Source organism: Nomascus leucogenys, chromosome 21 (assembly GCF_006542625.1).
Source record: "Nomascus leucogenys isolate Asia chromosome 21, Asia_NLE_v1, whole genome shotgun sequence".
Classification (NCBI taxonomy): Eukaryota; Metazoa; Chordata; class Mammalia; order Primates; family Hylobatidae; genus Nomascus; species Nomascus leucogenys.
In genome coordinates this window covers 46,428,630-46,447,004 of record NC_044401.1, presented here as the reverse complement: position 1 = coordinate 46,447,004, position 18,375 = coordinate 46,428,630, and the positions used below count along the sequence as shown (strand labels likewise).

The following is an 18,375-nucleotide window of genomic DNA, read 5'->3' as shown; positions in this document are numbered from 1 at the left end:
ATGGCTGCATAGTATTCCATGGGCATATGTACTACATATTCTTCATTCAGTCTTCTGCTGACAGGTGTTAGGCTGATTTTATGTCTTTGCTATTGTGAATAGTGCTGTGATGAACGTACCTGTGCATGTGTCTTTATGGTAGAATGATGTATATTTCTTTGGGTATACACCCAATAATGGGATTGCTGGGTTGAATGGTACTTCTGTTTTAAGTTCTTTGAGAAATCACCTCCACTGCTTTCCACAATGGCTGAACTAAATTACATTCCCACAAGCAATGTATAAGTATTCTCTTTTGTCCACAACCTCACCAGCATCTGTTATTTTTTGACTTTTTAATAATAGCCATTCTGACTGGTGGCTTTTCCAATTTGTTGGCTTACAATTAATCATATATTCTCTTATAGTTATGTTTAGTTTTGGTTGTAATGTTTCCTCTTTCATTCCTAATTTAACTATTTGAGTCTTCTGTCTTTTTTCTTCATCAGTCTATGTAAAGGATTGTCAGTTTTGTCGATCTCTTCAAGGACCCAACTTTTGGTTTTGCTGGCCTTTTTTTTTTTTTTTTTTTTACAATTCTCTTTCATTTATTACCAGTCTAATCTATATTAATTCCTGCCTTCTACTTTTTTGGGTTTAGTTTGCTCCTCTTTATCTTAAGGTGGAAGATTGATTTATTAATTTGTTCATTTCTTTTTAAAGAAATTGATATTTATAGCTATAAACTTCCCTCTAAGCACTGCATTAACACATGCCATGATGTTTTGGCATGTTGTATTTTCATTTTCATTCATCTCAAAGAAATTTCTAATTTATCTTGTGATTTTTGTCATTGACCCATTAGTTATTTAAGAGTATGGGCTGGACATGGTGGCTCATGCCTGTAATCCTAGCACTTTGGGAGGCCAAGGTGAGCAGATCACTTGAGCTCAGGAGTTTGAGACCAGCCTGAGCAACACAGTGATATCTCATCTCTTCAAAACTTTAAAAAATAATTTAGCTGGGCATGGTGGCATACACCTGTAGTCCCAGCTACTTGGGGGGCTGAGATGGGAGGATTACATGAGCCCCAGAGGTCTAAGCTGCAGTGAGCTGTGATCATGCCATTGTACTCCAGCCTGGGTGCCAGAATTAGACCCTATCTCAAAAAAAAAAAAAGTTGTTTAATTTCTGCATATTTATAAATTTCCCAAATCTCCTTCTGTTATTGATTTCTAATTTTATTTTATTGTGGTTGGAAAACATATTTTGTATGATTTCAGTCTTAAATTATTGAAGTTATTTTTCCTAAGATAGAACAAGCCTGCAGAATGTTCCATGTGCACTTGATAAGACTGAGTATTCTGCTATTGTTGCACAGAGTGTTTTGTATAGATGTGTTTGATCTAATTGATTTATAATGTTGTTGAAGTCCTCTTTCTTTTACTGATATTCTGTTAAATTGTTTTATCAATTATTGGAAGTGAGGTATGTCCAACTATTATTATTGAATTGTCTTTTTCTTCCTTCAATTCTGCCACTTTTATGTATTTGGGGGCTTTGTTGTTAGGCATATGTATGTTTGTAATTGTTATAGCTTCTTGATAGATTGACCCTTTTATCATTATCAAATATCCTTCTTTGTCTGTAGTAAGAATTCTTGTCTTTATGTCTGTTTTGCCTGATATTATTAATAGTATTGAAGCCACTCCAGTTATCTTTTGGTTACTGTTTGCATGGTATATTTATTTAAATCCTTTTACTTCCAATCTATCCATTTATACTTAATGTAATAATTGATAAGATGGGATTTATGTCTGCCCTTTTGCTATTTGTTTTCTGTCTGTTTAATGTCTTTTTTCCCTGTTTCCCCATTACTGCATTGTTTTGTACTAAGTAGATCTTTCCTAGTGTATCACTTTTATTCGCTTGTTATTTCTTTTACATTTTTTTTCTTAGCAGTTGCCCTGAGGATTACAATCAGCACCTTGGTTTATAATAATCTTGTTTGGATCAATAACAACTTAATTCCAACTTGATTTATGTGGTTGTCTTTAAATTGGATAAGAGTAAAAAGAGTTACTAACAAAAATGTGTTTATACTTAAAAAAAAAAAATCTGTCTAGGTGGTTACCTTTGCCGATGCTCTTCGTTCCTCTGTGTGGATTCAAGCTGGTGTCTAGGATCCTAATTCGGCCTGAAAGATTCCCTTTAGTGTTTCCTTTAGGGCAGGTGCGCTGGGGACGAATGCTCTGTGTCTGTTTATCTGAAAATCTCTTAATTTCTCCTTTACTTTGAAAAGATAATTTTGCTAGTTAAGAATTCTTAGGTGACAGCTTTTGTTCTTTGAGCACTTTGATGCCATCCTGTTGCCTTTTGGCTTCTATTTCTGATGAAAAATGAGCTATTGATCTTATAGAGCAGTGGTCCCCAACCTTTTTGCCACCAGAGACTGGTTTCATTGAAGACAATTTTTCGATGGACTGGGGCGGAGGGGAGGCACTGGTTTGGGGATGAAACTGTTCCACCTCTTCATCAGGCATTAGATTCTCATACGGAGCACACAACCTAGATCCCCTGCGTGTGCAGTTCACAGTACGGTTTGAGCTCCTATGAGGATCTGATGCTGCCGCTGATCTGACAGGAGGGGGAACCTGATCAGGCAGTGATGCTCGCCAGGAGCCGCTCACCTTCTGCTGTGTGGCCCAGTTCCCAACAGAGGTCGGGGACCTCTGCTCTAAAGGATCCCTTGTACATCATGAGTTGCTACTCTCTTCCTGCTTCTAAGATTCTTGGCAGGTCTTGGTGTGCTCTCTCGGAGTTTACTCTACTTGGAATTTGTGGAGCTCTATGGATGTGGAAATTGATGTTTTATGAAATCAGGAAAGTTTTTGCCCATTATTTTTCAAATATTCTTTCTGCCTTCCCCCTTTTCAACATTTATATTGTTATGCTTGATATTCTTCCATAGTTCTTGGAGGTCCTGTTTCTTTTTCTTTATTCTTTTTCATTTCCGTTCTTCATACTGAATAATCTCTCTTGATTTATCTTTCAGTTCAGCAATTCTTTATATTCTTCCTGCTCAGATCAGCCATTTGCTCTTCTAGGGAATTTTACATTCCAGCTCTTGTACTTTAAAACTCGTGGCCGGGCGCCGTGGCTCATGCCTGTAATCCCAGCACTTTGGGAGGCCGAGGCGGGTGGATCACGAGGTCAGAAGACTGAGGCCATCCTGGCCAACACAGTGAAACCCCACCTCTACTAAAAATACAAAAAATTAGCCGGGCGTGGTGGCGGGCACCTGTAGTCCCAGCTACTTGGGAGGCTGAGGCAGGAGAATGGCATGAACCCGGGAGGCGGGGCTTGCAGTGAGCCGAGATCGCGCCACTGCACTCCAGCCTGGGTGACAGAGTGAGACTACGTCTCAAAAAAAAAAAAAAAAAAAAGAAAAATTAAATAAAACTCGTGAATTTCTATTTGGTTATTTTTAAAAATAATTTTTATCTCTATATTGATACTCTGTATTCAAGTAGACATCATTCTGAAGCTTTCCTTTGCTTCTTCTGGTATGGTTTCTTAAGTTCTTGGAACATATTTAAAACAACCAATTCAAAGTTTTGGCCTCCTTCAGGGACAGTTTCTATTAATTTTTTTTAATGGGCCATACTTTCTTATTTCTTGGCATGTCTCATTTTTGTTGTTGAAAACTAGACCTTTAACAGTATGTAACGTGACAGGTGTGGAAATGAGATTCCCCCCTCCCCAGGATTTGCTGTTGCTGCTTGTTGTTGTTTGCATAGTGATTTTTCTGGACCAATCCTGTAAACATCCTCCATTCTCTGTTGTATGTGGTCACGGAAATCTCTGCCCAGTGCCAGCTGATGACCAGTTACAGATTTCCTTGAACTCCGTGCCTGGAACTCCATGCCAGGAATGAGTGTGCCTCCCGGTCTTTACCCAGGGGCTCTGTGTGCACACTGGGTATATCCAGTCCGGTGCTCACCAGAGCCTCCCCAGTCTTTACCTGCTGCTTGTGCAAAGTGTCCAGGAGGTACAAACTTGGGGCCTTCCTAGGAATTTCCTGAGTGTGTTCCTAGCCATGAGTGTGGCACTATCCATTGGTGGCCTATTAGGTTGGTGTGAAAGTAATTGCAGTTTTTGCTGTCAAAAGTAATAGCAAAAACTGCAATTACTTTCGCACCAACCTAATAGATTCCCAGAGTGTGTGGTAATTTTTCGAAACCCCTGTTGACATCCCCTTCCTCAGCTTTTCCTTTTAAGTGTTTTCATTAGTCTGTTTTTCACCCCAGCTGGTAGCCACTGTGCCTATAATTGTTTTCTACTAACTTCTCCCAGGGCAAAAGGTTTTGCACCAGGTGAACTCCAAGTGGGATTAAATATAGACAGCCCTCCAAGTGGGGTCTTCCAGGGATCTCCAGATGGGTCAAAAAATAATTCTTTGGGCATGGGGACTTGAAAGAACTCCAGCTTTGTCATGCCCTTCAGGCTGCTGGCTCTCACTGCAGTTGTAGGCTGTCAATTTTCAAGGCTAGGGCAGAGCTGGAGAGGGTAGCGGGACCTGGCAAGTTAGAATGTCACCAGCATCTTGAATGTTACAAAGTGATCTTTCTTGCTGAGAGTCAGCAATTTTTCTTGAATAGGTACTCCTGGATGCCTTGAGCCTTTGGTATCAGTAAGAGTTCTGAAAAAGATGATTTTGACAGTTTATGCTGGGTTTTTTTTAATTGCTTTTATAGAAGAGAGAATTTTCAGAGGCCATTTTTTGCTGACTTCAGCCCATATATGTTTGTGCGCTTCTGTATGTTTTGTGCTCACACATGTGCATATTAAACAACAAACTATTGTAAATTGGGGTGCAGGAGGCTGGTGGAGCAGGTGCTGATTAAGGGCTGTGGGTTGGATGGCACCATGCCGGCCTGGGGCTGGACAGGTGCCTGAGGCTCCTTGAGTGTTAGTGCCAGGGGAATCAGGAACTTGGCCCTACAACTTTGTGTCTCCCACTGTAGGACTGCCAGGTGCCCAGCTGTGCCCAGATGGATGGGACAGAGACCCGGCAGCGGAGGCTGGACAGCTGTGGCAAGCCAGGGGAGCTGGGGCTTCCTCACCCCCTCAGCACAGGAGGACTCCCTGTATCCTCAGAAGATGGAGCTCTCAGGGCCCCTGAGAGCCAAAGCATGACCCCCAAGCCACTGGAGACTGAGCCTAGCAGGGAGACTGCCTGGTCCATAGGCCTCCAGGTGACCGTGCCCTTCATGTTTGCGGGCCTGGGACTGTCCTGGGCCGGCATGCTTCTGGACTATTTCCAGGTAAGAGGGAACTAAATGGGGACAGGGAGGGGGGCACTGCCAAACGTCACCTATAGAGTAGGTAGCTGCATGTAAGGTTGAGCTTAAAGGTTGTCGGGCAGTCCTCTCAAAAAGCCATTTTTTTTTTCTATATATTGGGCAAGATTCTTTTAGTCTCTGCTGACAGAGACTAAATTTTACCCAAGTTAATCTTCAGTAGACAATTTATTAGCCCATGTGACTGATGTAGACCAAAACTTACTTAATCATTTCCCTTCTAATGTACTTTGAAGTTTAACAACTGTGTCAGTCAACTGCTGCTGCCATAACAAAGTCCCACACACTGGGGGACTTCAACAACAGACATTTATTTTCGCACAGTTCTAGAGGCTGGTAGTCCAAGATCAAGGCGTTGGCAATGTTGGTTTCTCCTGTGGCCTCTTCCTTGGCTTGCAGACGGCTGCCTTTTCTCCGTGTCTTCGCGTGATCTTTCCTCTGCATGTCTCTGTCCTAATCCCTCTTCCTAAGAGGACACCCATCAGATTGGATTAGGGCCCACCCTAATGACCTCATTTTATTTTTTTTTATTTTTTTATTTTTTTTTTATTATACTTTAGGGTTTTAGGGTACATGTGCACAATGTGCAGGTTTGTTACATATGTATCCATGTGCCATGTTGATTTCCTGCACCCATTAACTCGTCATTTAGCATTAGGTGTATCTCCTAATGCTGTCCCTCCCCCCTCCCCCCACCCCACAACAGTCCCCGGAGTGTGATGTTCCCCTTCCTGTGTCCATGAGTTCTCATTGTTCAATTCCCACCTATGAGAGAGAACATGCGGTGTTTGGTTTTTTGTCCTTGCGATAGTTTACTGAGAATGATGTTTTCCAGTTTCATCCATGTCCCTACAAAGGACACGAACTCATCATTTTTTATGGCTGCATAGTATTCCATGGTGTATATGTGCCACATTTTCTTAATCCAGTCTATCGTTGTTGGACATTTGGGTTGGTTCCAAGTCTTTGCTATTGTGAATAGTGCCGCAATAAACATACGTGTGCATGTGTCTTTATAGCAGCATGATTTATAGTCCTTTGGGTATATACCCAGTAATGGGATGGCTGGGTCAAATGGTATTTCTAGTTCGAGATCCCTGAGGAATCGCCACACTGACTTCCACAATGGTTGAACTAGTTTACAGTCCCACCAACAGTGTAAAAGTGTTCCTATTTCTCCACATCCTCTCCAGCACCTGTTGTTTCCTGATTTTTTAATGATGGCCATTCTAACTGGTGTGAGATGGTATCTCACTGTGGTTTTGATTTGCATTTCTTTGATGGCCAGTGATGATGAGCATTTCTTCATGTGTTTTCTGGCTGCATAAATGTCTTCTTTTGAGAAGTGTTTGTTCATGTCCTCTGCCCACTTTTTGATGGGGTTGTTTGTTTTTTTCTTGTAAATTTGTTTGAGTTCATTGTAGATTCTGGATATTAGCCCTTTGTCAGATGAGTAGGTTGCAAAAATTTTCTCCCATTCTGTAGGTTGTCTGTTCATTCTGATGATAGTTTCTTTTGCTGTGCAGAAGCTCTTTAGTTTAATGAGATCCCATTTGTTGATTTTGGCTTTTGTTGCCATTGCTTTTGGTGTTTTAGACATGAAGTCCTTGCCCACGCCTATGTCCTGAATGGTATTGCCTAGGTTTTCTTGTAGGATTTTAATGGTTTTAGTCTAACATATAAGTCTTTAATCCATCTTGAATTAATTTTTGTATAAGGTGTAAGGAAGGGATCCAGTTGCAGCTTTCTACATATGGCTAGCCAGTTTTCCCAGCACCATTTATTAAATAGGGAATCCTTTCCCCATTTCTTGTTTTTGTCAGGTTTGTCAAAGATCAGATAGTTGTAGCTATGCGGCATCATTTCTGAGGGCTCTGTTCTGTTCCATTGATCTATGTCTCTGTTGTGGTACCAATACCATGCTGTTTTGGTTACTGTAGCCTTGTAGTATAGTTTAAAGTCAGGTAGCGTGATGCCTCCAGCTTTGTTCTTTTGGCTTAGGATTGACTTGGCGATGCGGGCTCTTTTTTGGTTCCATATGAACTTTAAAGTAGTTTTTTCCAATTCTGTGAAGAAAGTCATTGGTAGCTTGATGGGGATGGCATTGAATCTATAAATTACCTTGGGCAGTATGGCCATTTTCACGATATTGATTCTTCCAACCCATGAGCATGGAATGTTCTTCCATTTGTTTGTATCCTCTTTTATTTCATTGAGCAGTGGTTTGTAGTTCTCCTTGAAGAGGTCCTTCACGTCCCTTGTAAGTTGGATTCCTAGGTATTTTATTCTCTTTGAAGCAATTGTGAATGGGAGTTCACTCATGATTTGGCTCTCTGTTTGTCTGTTATTGGTGTACAAGAATGCTTGTGATTTTTGTACATTAATTTTGTATCCTGAGACTTGCTGAAGTTGCTAATCAGCTTAAGGAGATTTTGGGCTGAGACAATGGGGTTTTCTAGATATACAATCATGTCATCTGCAAACAGGGACAATTTGACTTCCTCTTTTCCTAATTGAATACCTTTTATTTCCTTCTCCTGCCTGATTGCTCTGGCCAGAACTTCCAGCACTATGTTGAATAGGAGCGGTGAGAGAGGGCATCCCTGTCTTGTGCCAGTTTTCAGAGGGAATGCTTCCAGTTTTTGCCCATTCAGTATGATATTGGCTGTGGGTTTGTCGTAGATAGCTCTTATTATTTTGAGATACGTCCCATCAATACCTAATTTATTGAGAGTTTTTAGCATGAAGGGTTGTTGAATTTTGTCAAAGGCCTTTTCTGCATCTATTGAGATAATCATGTGGTTTTTGTCTTTGGTTCTGTTTATATGCTGGATTACATTTATTGATTTGCGTATGTTGAACCAGCCTTGCATCCCAGGGATGAAGCCCACTTGATCATGGTGGATAAGCTTTTTGATGTGCTGCTGGATTCGGTTTGCCAGTATTTTATTGAGGATTTTTGCATCAATGTTCATCAAGGATATTGGTCTGAAATTCTCTTTTTTGGTTATGTCTCTGCCAGGTTTTGGTATCAGGACGATGCTGGCTTCATAAAATGTGTTAGGGAGGATTCCGTCTTTTTCTATTGATTGGAATAGTTTCAGAAGGAATGGTACCAGTTCCTCCTTGTACCTCTGGTAGAATTCAGCTGTGAATCCATCAGGTCCTGGACTCTTTTTGGTTGGTAAGCTATTGATTATTGCCACAATTTCAGAACCTGTTATTGGTCTATTCAGAGATTCAACTTCTTCCTGGTTTAGTCTTGGGAGGGTGTATTTGTCGAGGAATTTATCCATTTCTTCTAGATTTTCTAATCTAATTACCTCTTAAAGGCTGTGTCTCTAATTGTAGTCTCATTCTGAGGTACTGGGTGTTAAGACTTCAACATACGAATTTTTGCAGGGACATAATTTAGCCTATAACCACTTAAAAAACAAATGCTGCAATGAATCATCTTGACATAAATCATTGTATACATCTCTGAATAAATTGGTAGGATAACTTGTTGCGAGTAGAATTGCTGGGTAAAGAGCATGTGCGTTTGTGGCTTTGATGGAGATCACCAAATCATCTGCTTAGTGGTGTGAGGGTCCCACCCACGGACCCTGACCTAGCGACGGGTGAGACATGTACATTGACACAGATATTTTGCCTGTCAATCCAGCTAAGGGGCTCTGCTCTGAGTCTGCAGCATCGCTCCATAAGCCGGCGAAGTTCATATTTATTTAGTACAGATTAAATGACAAAGGCTTTGAGTCAACACACCTGTGGGTAATTAATTTGGTTGCCCACCACCAGAGAGAGCAGTCCTACAGATGATCAAAGGTTTGTCTTAGGACCACATGAGTAAACAAGCTATTTAGATAAACTCCCCCACATTCCCTTGTTATTTGCTCTTCTGCTGTCAACTCAAGGTAAAGAGGATTAGGCTGCCTTCAGCTAAATCTTTTACTGAAGCTATGCAACACCCCGGCCTTCCAAGAAGGTTTGTGACTATTTCCTATAACTATCTTTATAATTTTTCCTCTATAATTTTTCCCACTACCCTGACTGAACTCCCACATAGTGGTAGGATGTCATACTTCCTCCAGTACCACAGGGAAATGCTCGTTCCCAACACTCACCAACACAGGTTTTTTCAACCTTTTTGATCTTTAGTAATCTGCCAGCTGGAAATTGCATTTCATTGGATTAATTTAATTTCTCTTAATGCCTAACAAGTTATCTCAAAACTCACACATTATATTAAGCCTGTGTGTATTACTGGGATACACACAGGCTTCATATAATAGCATGTATTATCTCATGGTTACTGTGGGTAAAGAATCCAGGTGAAGTTTAGCTGGCTTTTCTGCTTCATGGTCTCTCCTGAGGCTGTGGCACCAGCCCAGCTCACTTAGAGGGTGACATTCCTGGCGGATACTGGACTGTGAGCCTCAGTTCCTCACTGCTGTTGCCCAGAGGCCCCCTCAGGTCCTGTCCATGTGGGCGTCTCCATCATGGGTACAGTCCAAGACAGAAAAAGAGTCTGCTGGCGAGACAGACATCACTGTCCTCTGTAACCTAGTCATAGAAGCGGCATGGCCTTGCTTCTGTTGGTGAGAATCAGGTCACCAGGTTCAGCCACATTCCAGGGGAAGCAATTGGCTAAAAGCATCGGTACCAGGAGGCGGGGTCGGGGGCCTTCCTCGAGGGCTGCTGCCCGTTGTGGTCATTATAGTGTGATCTGTGCTTCTTATTATGAGTGAGAGAGGTTGAGGATCTTGATATTTCTATTTATATTCTTTGCTCATTTTTCTATGGGGTGTTTTTCTGTTTTCTTATTGATGCCTAGGGGCTTTGTATATATTAAGGAAATTGGTCATTTCATTGTGATGTGGATTATAAATGTTTCCTATTTTTTTTCGTTTATCTTTTGACTTTGCTTTTGGTGGCTTTTTGTTATGCATTCATTTTTTAAAATACAGTCTCCGTCATCTTTCTTCTAAGGCTCTGAGCTTCTGCCCTCCTTAGAAACAGAAGCTGCTTTTTATACAGGTGCCCATCTGCCCGTGTGCGTGCACAGGGCAGCACATATTAGAGACTAGGGATGTGTTCCCATGAAGAAGAAAACTCTGTGCTATAAGTCTGCTTTCTTTCCATTGCATATATGAGAGGTTCAAAGTGGATGTACACAGCTGTCGTGCTGGTCTGCATCGGATTGTTGGCTGGTTAGTGTTCAGTTCAGTGCAAACATTTCAAAACTGGAAGCTTTTCATTACAGTGCTTATATTCAGCTCCTCTTTAAAACTCAGAAGATTTGGCAACATGTGGTTTATGTATCAGTTTTATATCGCCGTGTTCCACATTACCACAAATTTAACAGCTTAAAACAGCATGCATTGATTAGCTCATAGTTCTGTAAGGCAGAGTGCAGGCATGGTATGGCTGGGATCTCTGCTCAAGGACTGTGGTTCCATTTCCTTGCTGGCTGTCAGCCAGGGGCTGCACTTCACTTCTCGAGGCCACTCCTGTGTCTTGCCATGTGGCCCTTCCATCTTCAAAGGCAGCAGTGGAGAAACCTCCCTTGGGTGAAATCCCTCTCTGATTTCAGGAAGCGCCTGCTCCCTTCAAAGGGTTTACCTGATGAGGCCAAGTTCATCCAAGTTAATCTTTCTGAAATTCCACCAGGACTTCTCACTGGAATGCGTCGAGCAGGCAGGAATGCCAGCAGTCTCCAGAAACTGATCCAGTCCTGGATTCTGTGGGTGGACTGGGATGAGCATTGTGTGCATGTGCCGGGAAGAACGGGGGTCTCCAGGCAAGCTGTGGCCTTACAGAGACACGGAGCAGTCTAGAAAGGCCAGGAGGGCAAGAGGGCTGGCTGGAGGGGTGTTCCATGTGGGCAGAGAGAGAAGACTGGGGGTGCGGGAGAAGGTGAGAGCAGCCTGTTTTAATTGCCTTGTCTTTACTCTGCTGGTGAGGGTGGGGGGTCCTGCCCTAGGATTATGGGGATGGTGGACACTCAACACCTGGCTCTGGACAGGTGAGGACCACGGCAATTTGTTAGTCCTCATACCAATCACCCAGGCAGGAGGACGCTACACACCTTGCAGGGCCACGGGGGAGGAGAGTGAGCCAGCAGGGGATGTGGGGGGCAAGATTTGTCATAACGAGAGTGGGAAACCCGCCCTCCATTCCTGACTATATGCGTAATTCCACAGGGTGGCAGAAACTGAAGCATGCTCCTCGGGGATGTGGAGGGACAGTTCCTGCCCTGAGATAAGGAGGCTCTTGGGCTGGGAACCTCATCCACAGGAGCAGAGTCAGGAGGGGAACATGCCGCTCACAGCATCTTGCTTTCTCCAGGTGCTGAGGCAGCACTTCGTAGTTTTAGGCCTTACCCCACCATTGACCCATTGATGGCTTGATGCCAGCTTAAGTCTTGATGGTGACTGAGACTTCCAGGTAATAGAAGAGCCTCTCCAGGAAGCAGGGTAGACCCTTGGCCAGGAGGGAGAGTGCCATGTGGTGCCCTTGAAAAGTGTCTGTTTTGTGTCTAGGAAGGGCAACAGAGGGATTTAGTGGCCTGGGTATGGGGAGTGTGTGTCCCTGGGGGGGTTGGATCTGGCTTAATCAGTGCCTGTGACAGTGGTGACACCCAGTGGAGGTCCCTTTGCCACCTGTCACTTCATCAGAGTTCTTTGAGGGGCCCATGTGCCTCCTGCTAACCCTGGCTGCCTGTGGCCCACCCGGGAAGTAGAGGCTCCACTGGGTGCTTCCTGCAGAGCTGGTGCTCTATATTTCAAGAAGGAAATGAGGGCCTTGGCCACTGTCGGCCATGCCTGAACATTAGAGAGGATCAGGAGTGACTGTCTGAGGCCTTGTGTGTGGCTGTAGTATATGTGTAGGCATTTGTTACCCTGTTATTATGTTTTGTGTGTCAGTGAGGCAGGAAGTTTCCAGAGCTCTCTACCCCCAAGTGGGGCAGCTTTGAGGCCCTGGGCCAACAGCCTGTGCCCAGGTGCAGAGGGAGCTGCCAGCAGGCCAGGGCGCCCATGCTGTTGATTGCCTGATGCTTGGCCACTGCGCTGACTCTTGGAGGTTTGCTCTTTATCAGGAACTTCCTGGTTAAGATGGGAAGCAGCAGCCTTCCCCTGAGCTCCCTTGCATATTACACGGCAGCACCCTCCATGAAGCCTATAGCTCCCACCGTGAATGGCCAGCCCATCTCAAGGGGCCTTGGGTAGCCAAGGGGCCCAGGGAGGGATGACTCCTCTGGCACCGTGACGTCTGGCAAAGGACTGAGGACAGGGGAGACCACCCCTCCTGCAGGTGGCATATGCCAGAGAGCCCAGGTTTGGCTCCATTCTATTTTTAAGGAGACCTCAGTAGCTGTACTGAGCTTGGGGGTGCCACATGTGAAGGCATAATGGGCAGTGGGAATGGAGGGTCACAGGCACAGCGTCTGTGAGAACCTATGCTTCCAGGGGAGCCTAGCATGTGTCCAGCAGCTACTCCTCTGATGGTGCGCAGTGTGGGGTGGAGGAGAGCATTTCCCTGGATCCGCAGCCCCTAGACAACTTACGGCCATCAGCCTGCAGACTCTAGGGCTTGAGGGGAGGTTGCTAATGCCCCTGTCTTCCATGAAGGCGTTTCTGGGGGCGCTAATAAGAGTGACTGCTGATTTTAACTTGGGCAGATCCTAGAACCTTTTGTTGGAGTGGCCCGTTTGAGTTGGCTTGCTTTGCAGATGACAGCATAAATGGGCATAAGTAAAATTTGTAGATGAGAAATATGTTGCTTCCAAAACCCAAAGAGAACTAAAAGATATTGGAGACTTGTATTAATGTTGTGGATGCTGAGAAGGTTAATAGTTCTTTTGTTGCAGTGTTGGGGATGGCTCTCAGTTTACCAAATAATTTTCAGGCATTTAACCAAGGTGCCAGGCCTCACACCACATGTGGGGTGATGGCCCCCTCTCTCTTTGTGAGTGCCTTTGTGAGTTACTTGTATGCCCTTAATAAGTGTGTCAAAAGAGCCTCTGTGGAGGAGGGCATCATCAGTGTAATGTAACTGTGCTCCTGAGAAAGGCAGATGCAGGGGAGACCTTGGCCACATGACTGTGTGTGATGGCAGAGCTGCGGAGGTCCCCGTGGACCTGGAAAAGGTATCTGCCTGGAAAAGGTATCTAGTGTCCCTTTAGAGGTGAAGGCCAACTGTGTCTGAGAGGCTGGTGAAATAGGCACTGAACAGAACGTGTTGGCCAAGTCTATAGCAGCAAAGTACCAGTTGATCTGGATGGAGTCAGTGATTTCAATAATATTCGGTATTGGATGTGGGGGTCTGAATGGACAGGGTCATGCCATTAAGGCGGTGGTAATCCACCAGGAGGCACCCTTTCGTTCTCTCCAGGTTTAGGAACGAGCCATATTGGCCTGTGTAAAGGAGAAGCAGGGGGATTGACATACCCTATTTAAGTCTCACATAATAAGTTTCCCTCCTTGAAGGTCCTGTTGTAATTTGCATTGGGTAGTATTAACTGTTTTAATGGTGAGCAGGGGAGGGTCTGTGGGGTCTCATCTTGTCAAGCCAATTTGTACGTCAGACCGGGTGGCAGGAGTGCCAGGGAGCACCCACCAGACTCACACCAGCCTTTAGTCAGTTAACAGTGGTTCTCGTCATGGGGGCGAAAACAACCCTTTAGGGTGGGAGGAGATGACAGAGCCCAAGAGAGACAGCAGAGGTTCAAGCCAGCAATTGGCAGTTGCATCCCAACTGGCTGTGTGGGCTTGTTAGCAAGCAAAGAGCAGGCAGGTAGAGCTGGCCAGGTGTCCTCAGTCACGGTGGGCCCATCTGTTTGTGAGCCAGTTGTTATGGTCACCTCCTCTTCACCTCATTGGTGAGGGAGGGGTTCTCACCCTTGGGTTAAGGGTATGGTGGACCCTTGACACCCAGCCCTGGACAGGTGAGGGCCACAGCAGTTCGTTCATTCATTCATTCATTCACTCATTCAGGCAGCATATACTGTGTACCTGTGCCAGGCAGACAGCCCTGCCCTCATGCCGCTCACACAGCAGGTTCTGGGGTCAACGTTGATAGCAGTGAGGGCTGTGTGCTCCAGCAAGTGGTGGGAGCGGCCCTGCAGAGGGAGACCAAGAGGATCCCCCTTCCCCAGGAGGAGGTGTTGCAGGGGAGGCAAGAGAGGCTGCTTGGAGACAGTGCGGGAGCAGGCCAGCCTGGCAGGGGGTGGACAAGTCTTTCATCTTCACCTGTGGGTGGGTTCTGACAGTCGAGATCAGAAGCAGAAAATAAAGAAGAACCTTAACAGTTATTTAAAATTTAATTGGCCTGATATGTGAGACCTGAACAAGATGGGGGAAGAATTCATGCCTGGAAGAATGACCATCTGGCCCAGAACCTGCCAAGGGTCAAGGTGACCCTGAGAAATGAATTGGATGCCGCATTGGAAACTGCTCCTGGTAAACGAGCAGTTCCCACTGCAGTGTCAGAAATGTACTCCAGAGCCCCTGCCCACGCTCTGTGGACCCTCCCCTGAAAACACACCCCAGTAAGAACGAGGCAGTGGGCAGAGATCAGTGGTCCTCAGCATTCTGATCCTGTGGTCTTTGTGGGGCCTGGGCGGCCTGTTGCAGAAGCTCCTCAGGTGGTCCTGATGCCCCTGATGGGTGAGCACCACTGATCTTGTGCCACTTGCTCATGCTGTGGGCTGTGGGGTGGGCTGGAGGCCCAGCGAAGGTCACATAGAAACCGCCGGACCCAGCTTCCACCTGCTGCTCCATGCAGCTGGAATCTAGTTCAAGCTCTTTGAGATTTTTCTGCTGTGCTATTGAGCTATTTTTAAAACCACACTTTTGATTTTCTGGATTATAACCCAGTGAGCTATGTTGACATGTTTTGTTCTCAGGTTTTCACAGCAAAGTCATTTTTCTTATATAATTACATTATTTGCTTTTGATAGTTTTTTTATTTATAAAAGCAAATAATCATAATTGTCAGAATAGACAGAAAATTATAAAATAAAGATTACTTATGAACCCACCACCCAAAGGCAACTACTATTAACATTTTGGTATATATCCTTCTGAACGTTTCACTGTGTGTGCACGTGTGTATGTGTATCCTTCTCACTTTTTTTTTGAGACAGAGTTTCGCTCTTGTTTTCCAGGCTGGAGTGCAATGGCATGATCTCGGCTCACCACAACCTCCGCCTCCCAGGTTCAAGTGATTCTGGTGCCTCAGCCTCCCGAGTAGCTGGGATTACAGGCATGCACCACCACGCCCAGCTAATTTTTGTATTATTAGTAGAGACAGGGTTTCCCCATATTGGTCAGGCTGGTCTCGAACTCCCGACCTCAGGTGATCTGCCCGCCTCGGCCTCCCAAAGTGCTGGGATTACAGGTGTGAGCCACTGCACCAGGTCTCTCACTCAATTTTTAAACAGATTTGAGAAACATTTTTGTAATGATTTGTAACTTACTTGATCAGACACCTCTTTCTATATGAGAGTATGCAAATGGTTGTTTATTTCTGCGTCTCCTGTGCTGATGAGGGTGGTTCCAGGATTCACTGTGTATGATTATACGTTGTGTGATGATGTTTGACCACGTCCAAAACTATGACGACACTGCCAGAGGTGCTGACACCTGAAGGAAGTGATCACCTGTCTGGGGGCTGCTCAGCTGGTATGCCTTGGGAATGTGCATCCCACAACAGGCCTTGAGCAGCCAGGGAAACTAGGCCAGCCTTAAAGACAGAGGACTCTGTCTTTAACCAGGTGATGCCTTTAAACCAGTAACCTTCTGCAACACTTCTGTCAGAATCAGGCCATTTCTCTCTTCCTCCTGCTGGTTCAATCTCCTGTTTGAACAAACTGATCCTAACCACGGATGACGGGCAGCGATGGGGTTGGCAGGCAGGAGTGACAGCCCAGAAGCTGAGGGTCTTGGCCTGCCTTTGACACTAACTTGCTGTGTGATCTTGGGAAACTGTTCATTTTCTTCATTTGCAAAACAGAATGCTATAGTTCCTGTGAACATCCCAGGGCTGTTGTGAAAATGATAGAATGTGAGAGAGCTCTGAGAAATACAGAGTGCTGCACAAGGGAACAAATGGGCATTCCTTCATCCATTTGCAGTGACTGTTACGGGCATTCCTTCATTCATTTGCAATGACTGTTTGCGTGTGGCCGAGTCTGCTCTGTGCCCTCGTTATGCCCTGGGTTTGCTTCAGAGCACTTGTCACAGATCATCATTTATTTATTTATTTATTTATTTTTATTTATTTATTTTTTGACTATCTGATAACCTGTGTTCATTCTGCTCACAGTGTACCCTGGCATTTAGGGCGGAGGCTGGCAATTACTAGGCCCTAAGTGCTGATCTGTGGAATGGAGCCATGGAGAATCCCCAAGATTGCAGCAGTGAGAAGGGCTGTGTTCTCAGGAGGGGTGCGTGCCAGGGAGGGAGAGCAGATACACCTGCATTTCATGCTTCTGGTATGGAAAAGTGGGACCCATCTTCAGGGAGGTTCAGAGAGTACATTGGGAATTCTGGGGAAAGAGCCGTTAGGCTCTGGCTGAGAGGAGGTGCCTCAGCTGGCCACGAGGCCTGGCAGACGTTTAGCCTGGGTGATGTGTTGGCCTGCAGCAGAGGGGAGGAGCATGGGCATGGCCCCCGTGAGGGTCGTGAGAAATTCCCTCTGCTGCTGCAGCATATGACCGTGTACTTGAAAGAAGGAGGCTCACGTGGATGTGTCTTTCCAGATTGCAAGGGGTCCGGATGCTCCTTTCTCAGGCAGTGTGTTGACGGCCGTGGAGGATGTGCGAGCAAGGGCCATCCTCACAGTGCACCTGTGGGTTGTGCCTGCGAAGAGCACACACTGGTTTTGTGAGGAGACAGATTAGAGGGACAAAGGGCCGTGGTAAAGGCAGCGTCTGTGGGCGGGAGTGGGGGACAGCTGTGGGAGAGGTGTGGGGACAGGCAGAGTGGATGTGGGACTGAGATGCTAGGGGCTCAGAGTGAGGCTTGCATTTCTGGCAGAACCTTTCCTTGAAGCAGGCCACTTGGGAGAGGCAGGCTTGGAAGTGGCAGTCCTGAGAGACTGGTGGAGTGAGACACATGCTCATCCCTACCAGAGCCTAGGTATATGATCTGAAAGCTCAGAGGAGAGGTCTGGGCTGTGAGAGGTTTGGGAGTTGCTACATCTGAAATAGCGAGATCACGGATGGGGAAGAGATTCCCCAAATGCAGTTAACTATGGCTACATAACAAAGGACACCAAAGCCTAGCAGTTTGTTTAAAGCCAATTATTGTTTGATGCCGAATCTACAGGTTGGGCAGGGCCCGGTGAGAAGAACCGCCTGCTCTGCGTGGTGGCTGTTGGGCCAGCCCAAGACAGCCCACTCATGTGCAAGGCTGGGCTGTGGGCAGGACCCTGGCCTACGGCCTCTACGTGTGACCACGTGGTCTTCCTCACAGCAAAGTAGGTGGGAACATGAGCAGCCCAAGAGATAGGACATAGAAGTTGTCAGTTTCTTAAGATCCACGCCCAGAAACTGACTGCCACAGTGTCTCTTCCACTTTGTTCTCTCGGTTAAGCTGTGGGGACAGAGGGAAGAGGGGGACAGAAACTCTAGCTCTCAATGGGAATTGTGCTGGAGTTTAGGGCCCGTTATGCATTGCTCCTATGAGGGGCTTAAAAATATCTGTTGAATGAATGAGTAAATGAAGGGTGTGCACAAAGACGCAGTGCAAGAAATATTGGGGGCACGAGGGGAACAGGTGCTGGAGAAATTCGTCTGGAGTTCAGTTGCAGGGACAGCCTTGGGGAGGCCGGTAGGATCCACACTGGGGAGGGCAGTGGACTCCAGGCCGGGGTCTGCACCTGAGCCTGGGATAGGCTGTCCGACGGGAGAACCAGGTAATGGGCCCACTAGGGTGACAGTTTAGGGATGGGAGTGGAAGTGAGGCCTAGACCCGTCCACAGTGCTGGGTTCAGCTGGTGTGAGTCTGACCCCCAGCTTCGGGCTTCT

General features: G+C 45.7%; 1 protein-coding gene across 2 annotated transcripts in view; it reads left to right on the top strand.

Annotated features, from left to right (window-relative positions):
* Positions 1–18,375, top strand: part of SLC41A3 (solute carrier family 41 member 3) — an 84,019-nt gene that overhangs the window by 11,545 nt on the left and 54,099 nt on the right. For both annotated transcript variants that reach the window (XM_012502200.2, XM_003275558.4), the window contains exon 2: positions 5,007–5,306. In XM_012502200.2, coding sequence (XP_012357654.2) covers positions 5,034–5,306 — 273 coding nt within the window. In that variant the 5' untranslated portion in view covers positions 5,007–5,033. The remainder of the gene's footprint in view (positions 1–5,006; positions 5,307–18,375) is intronic.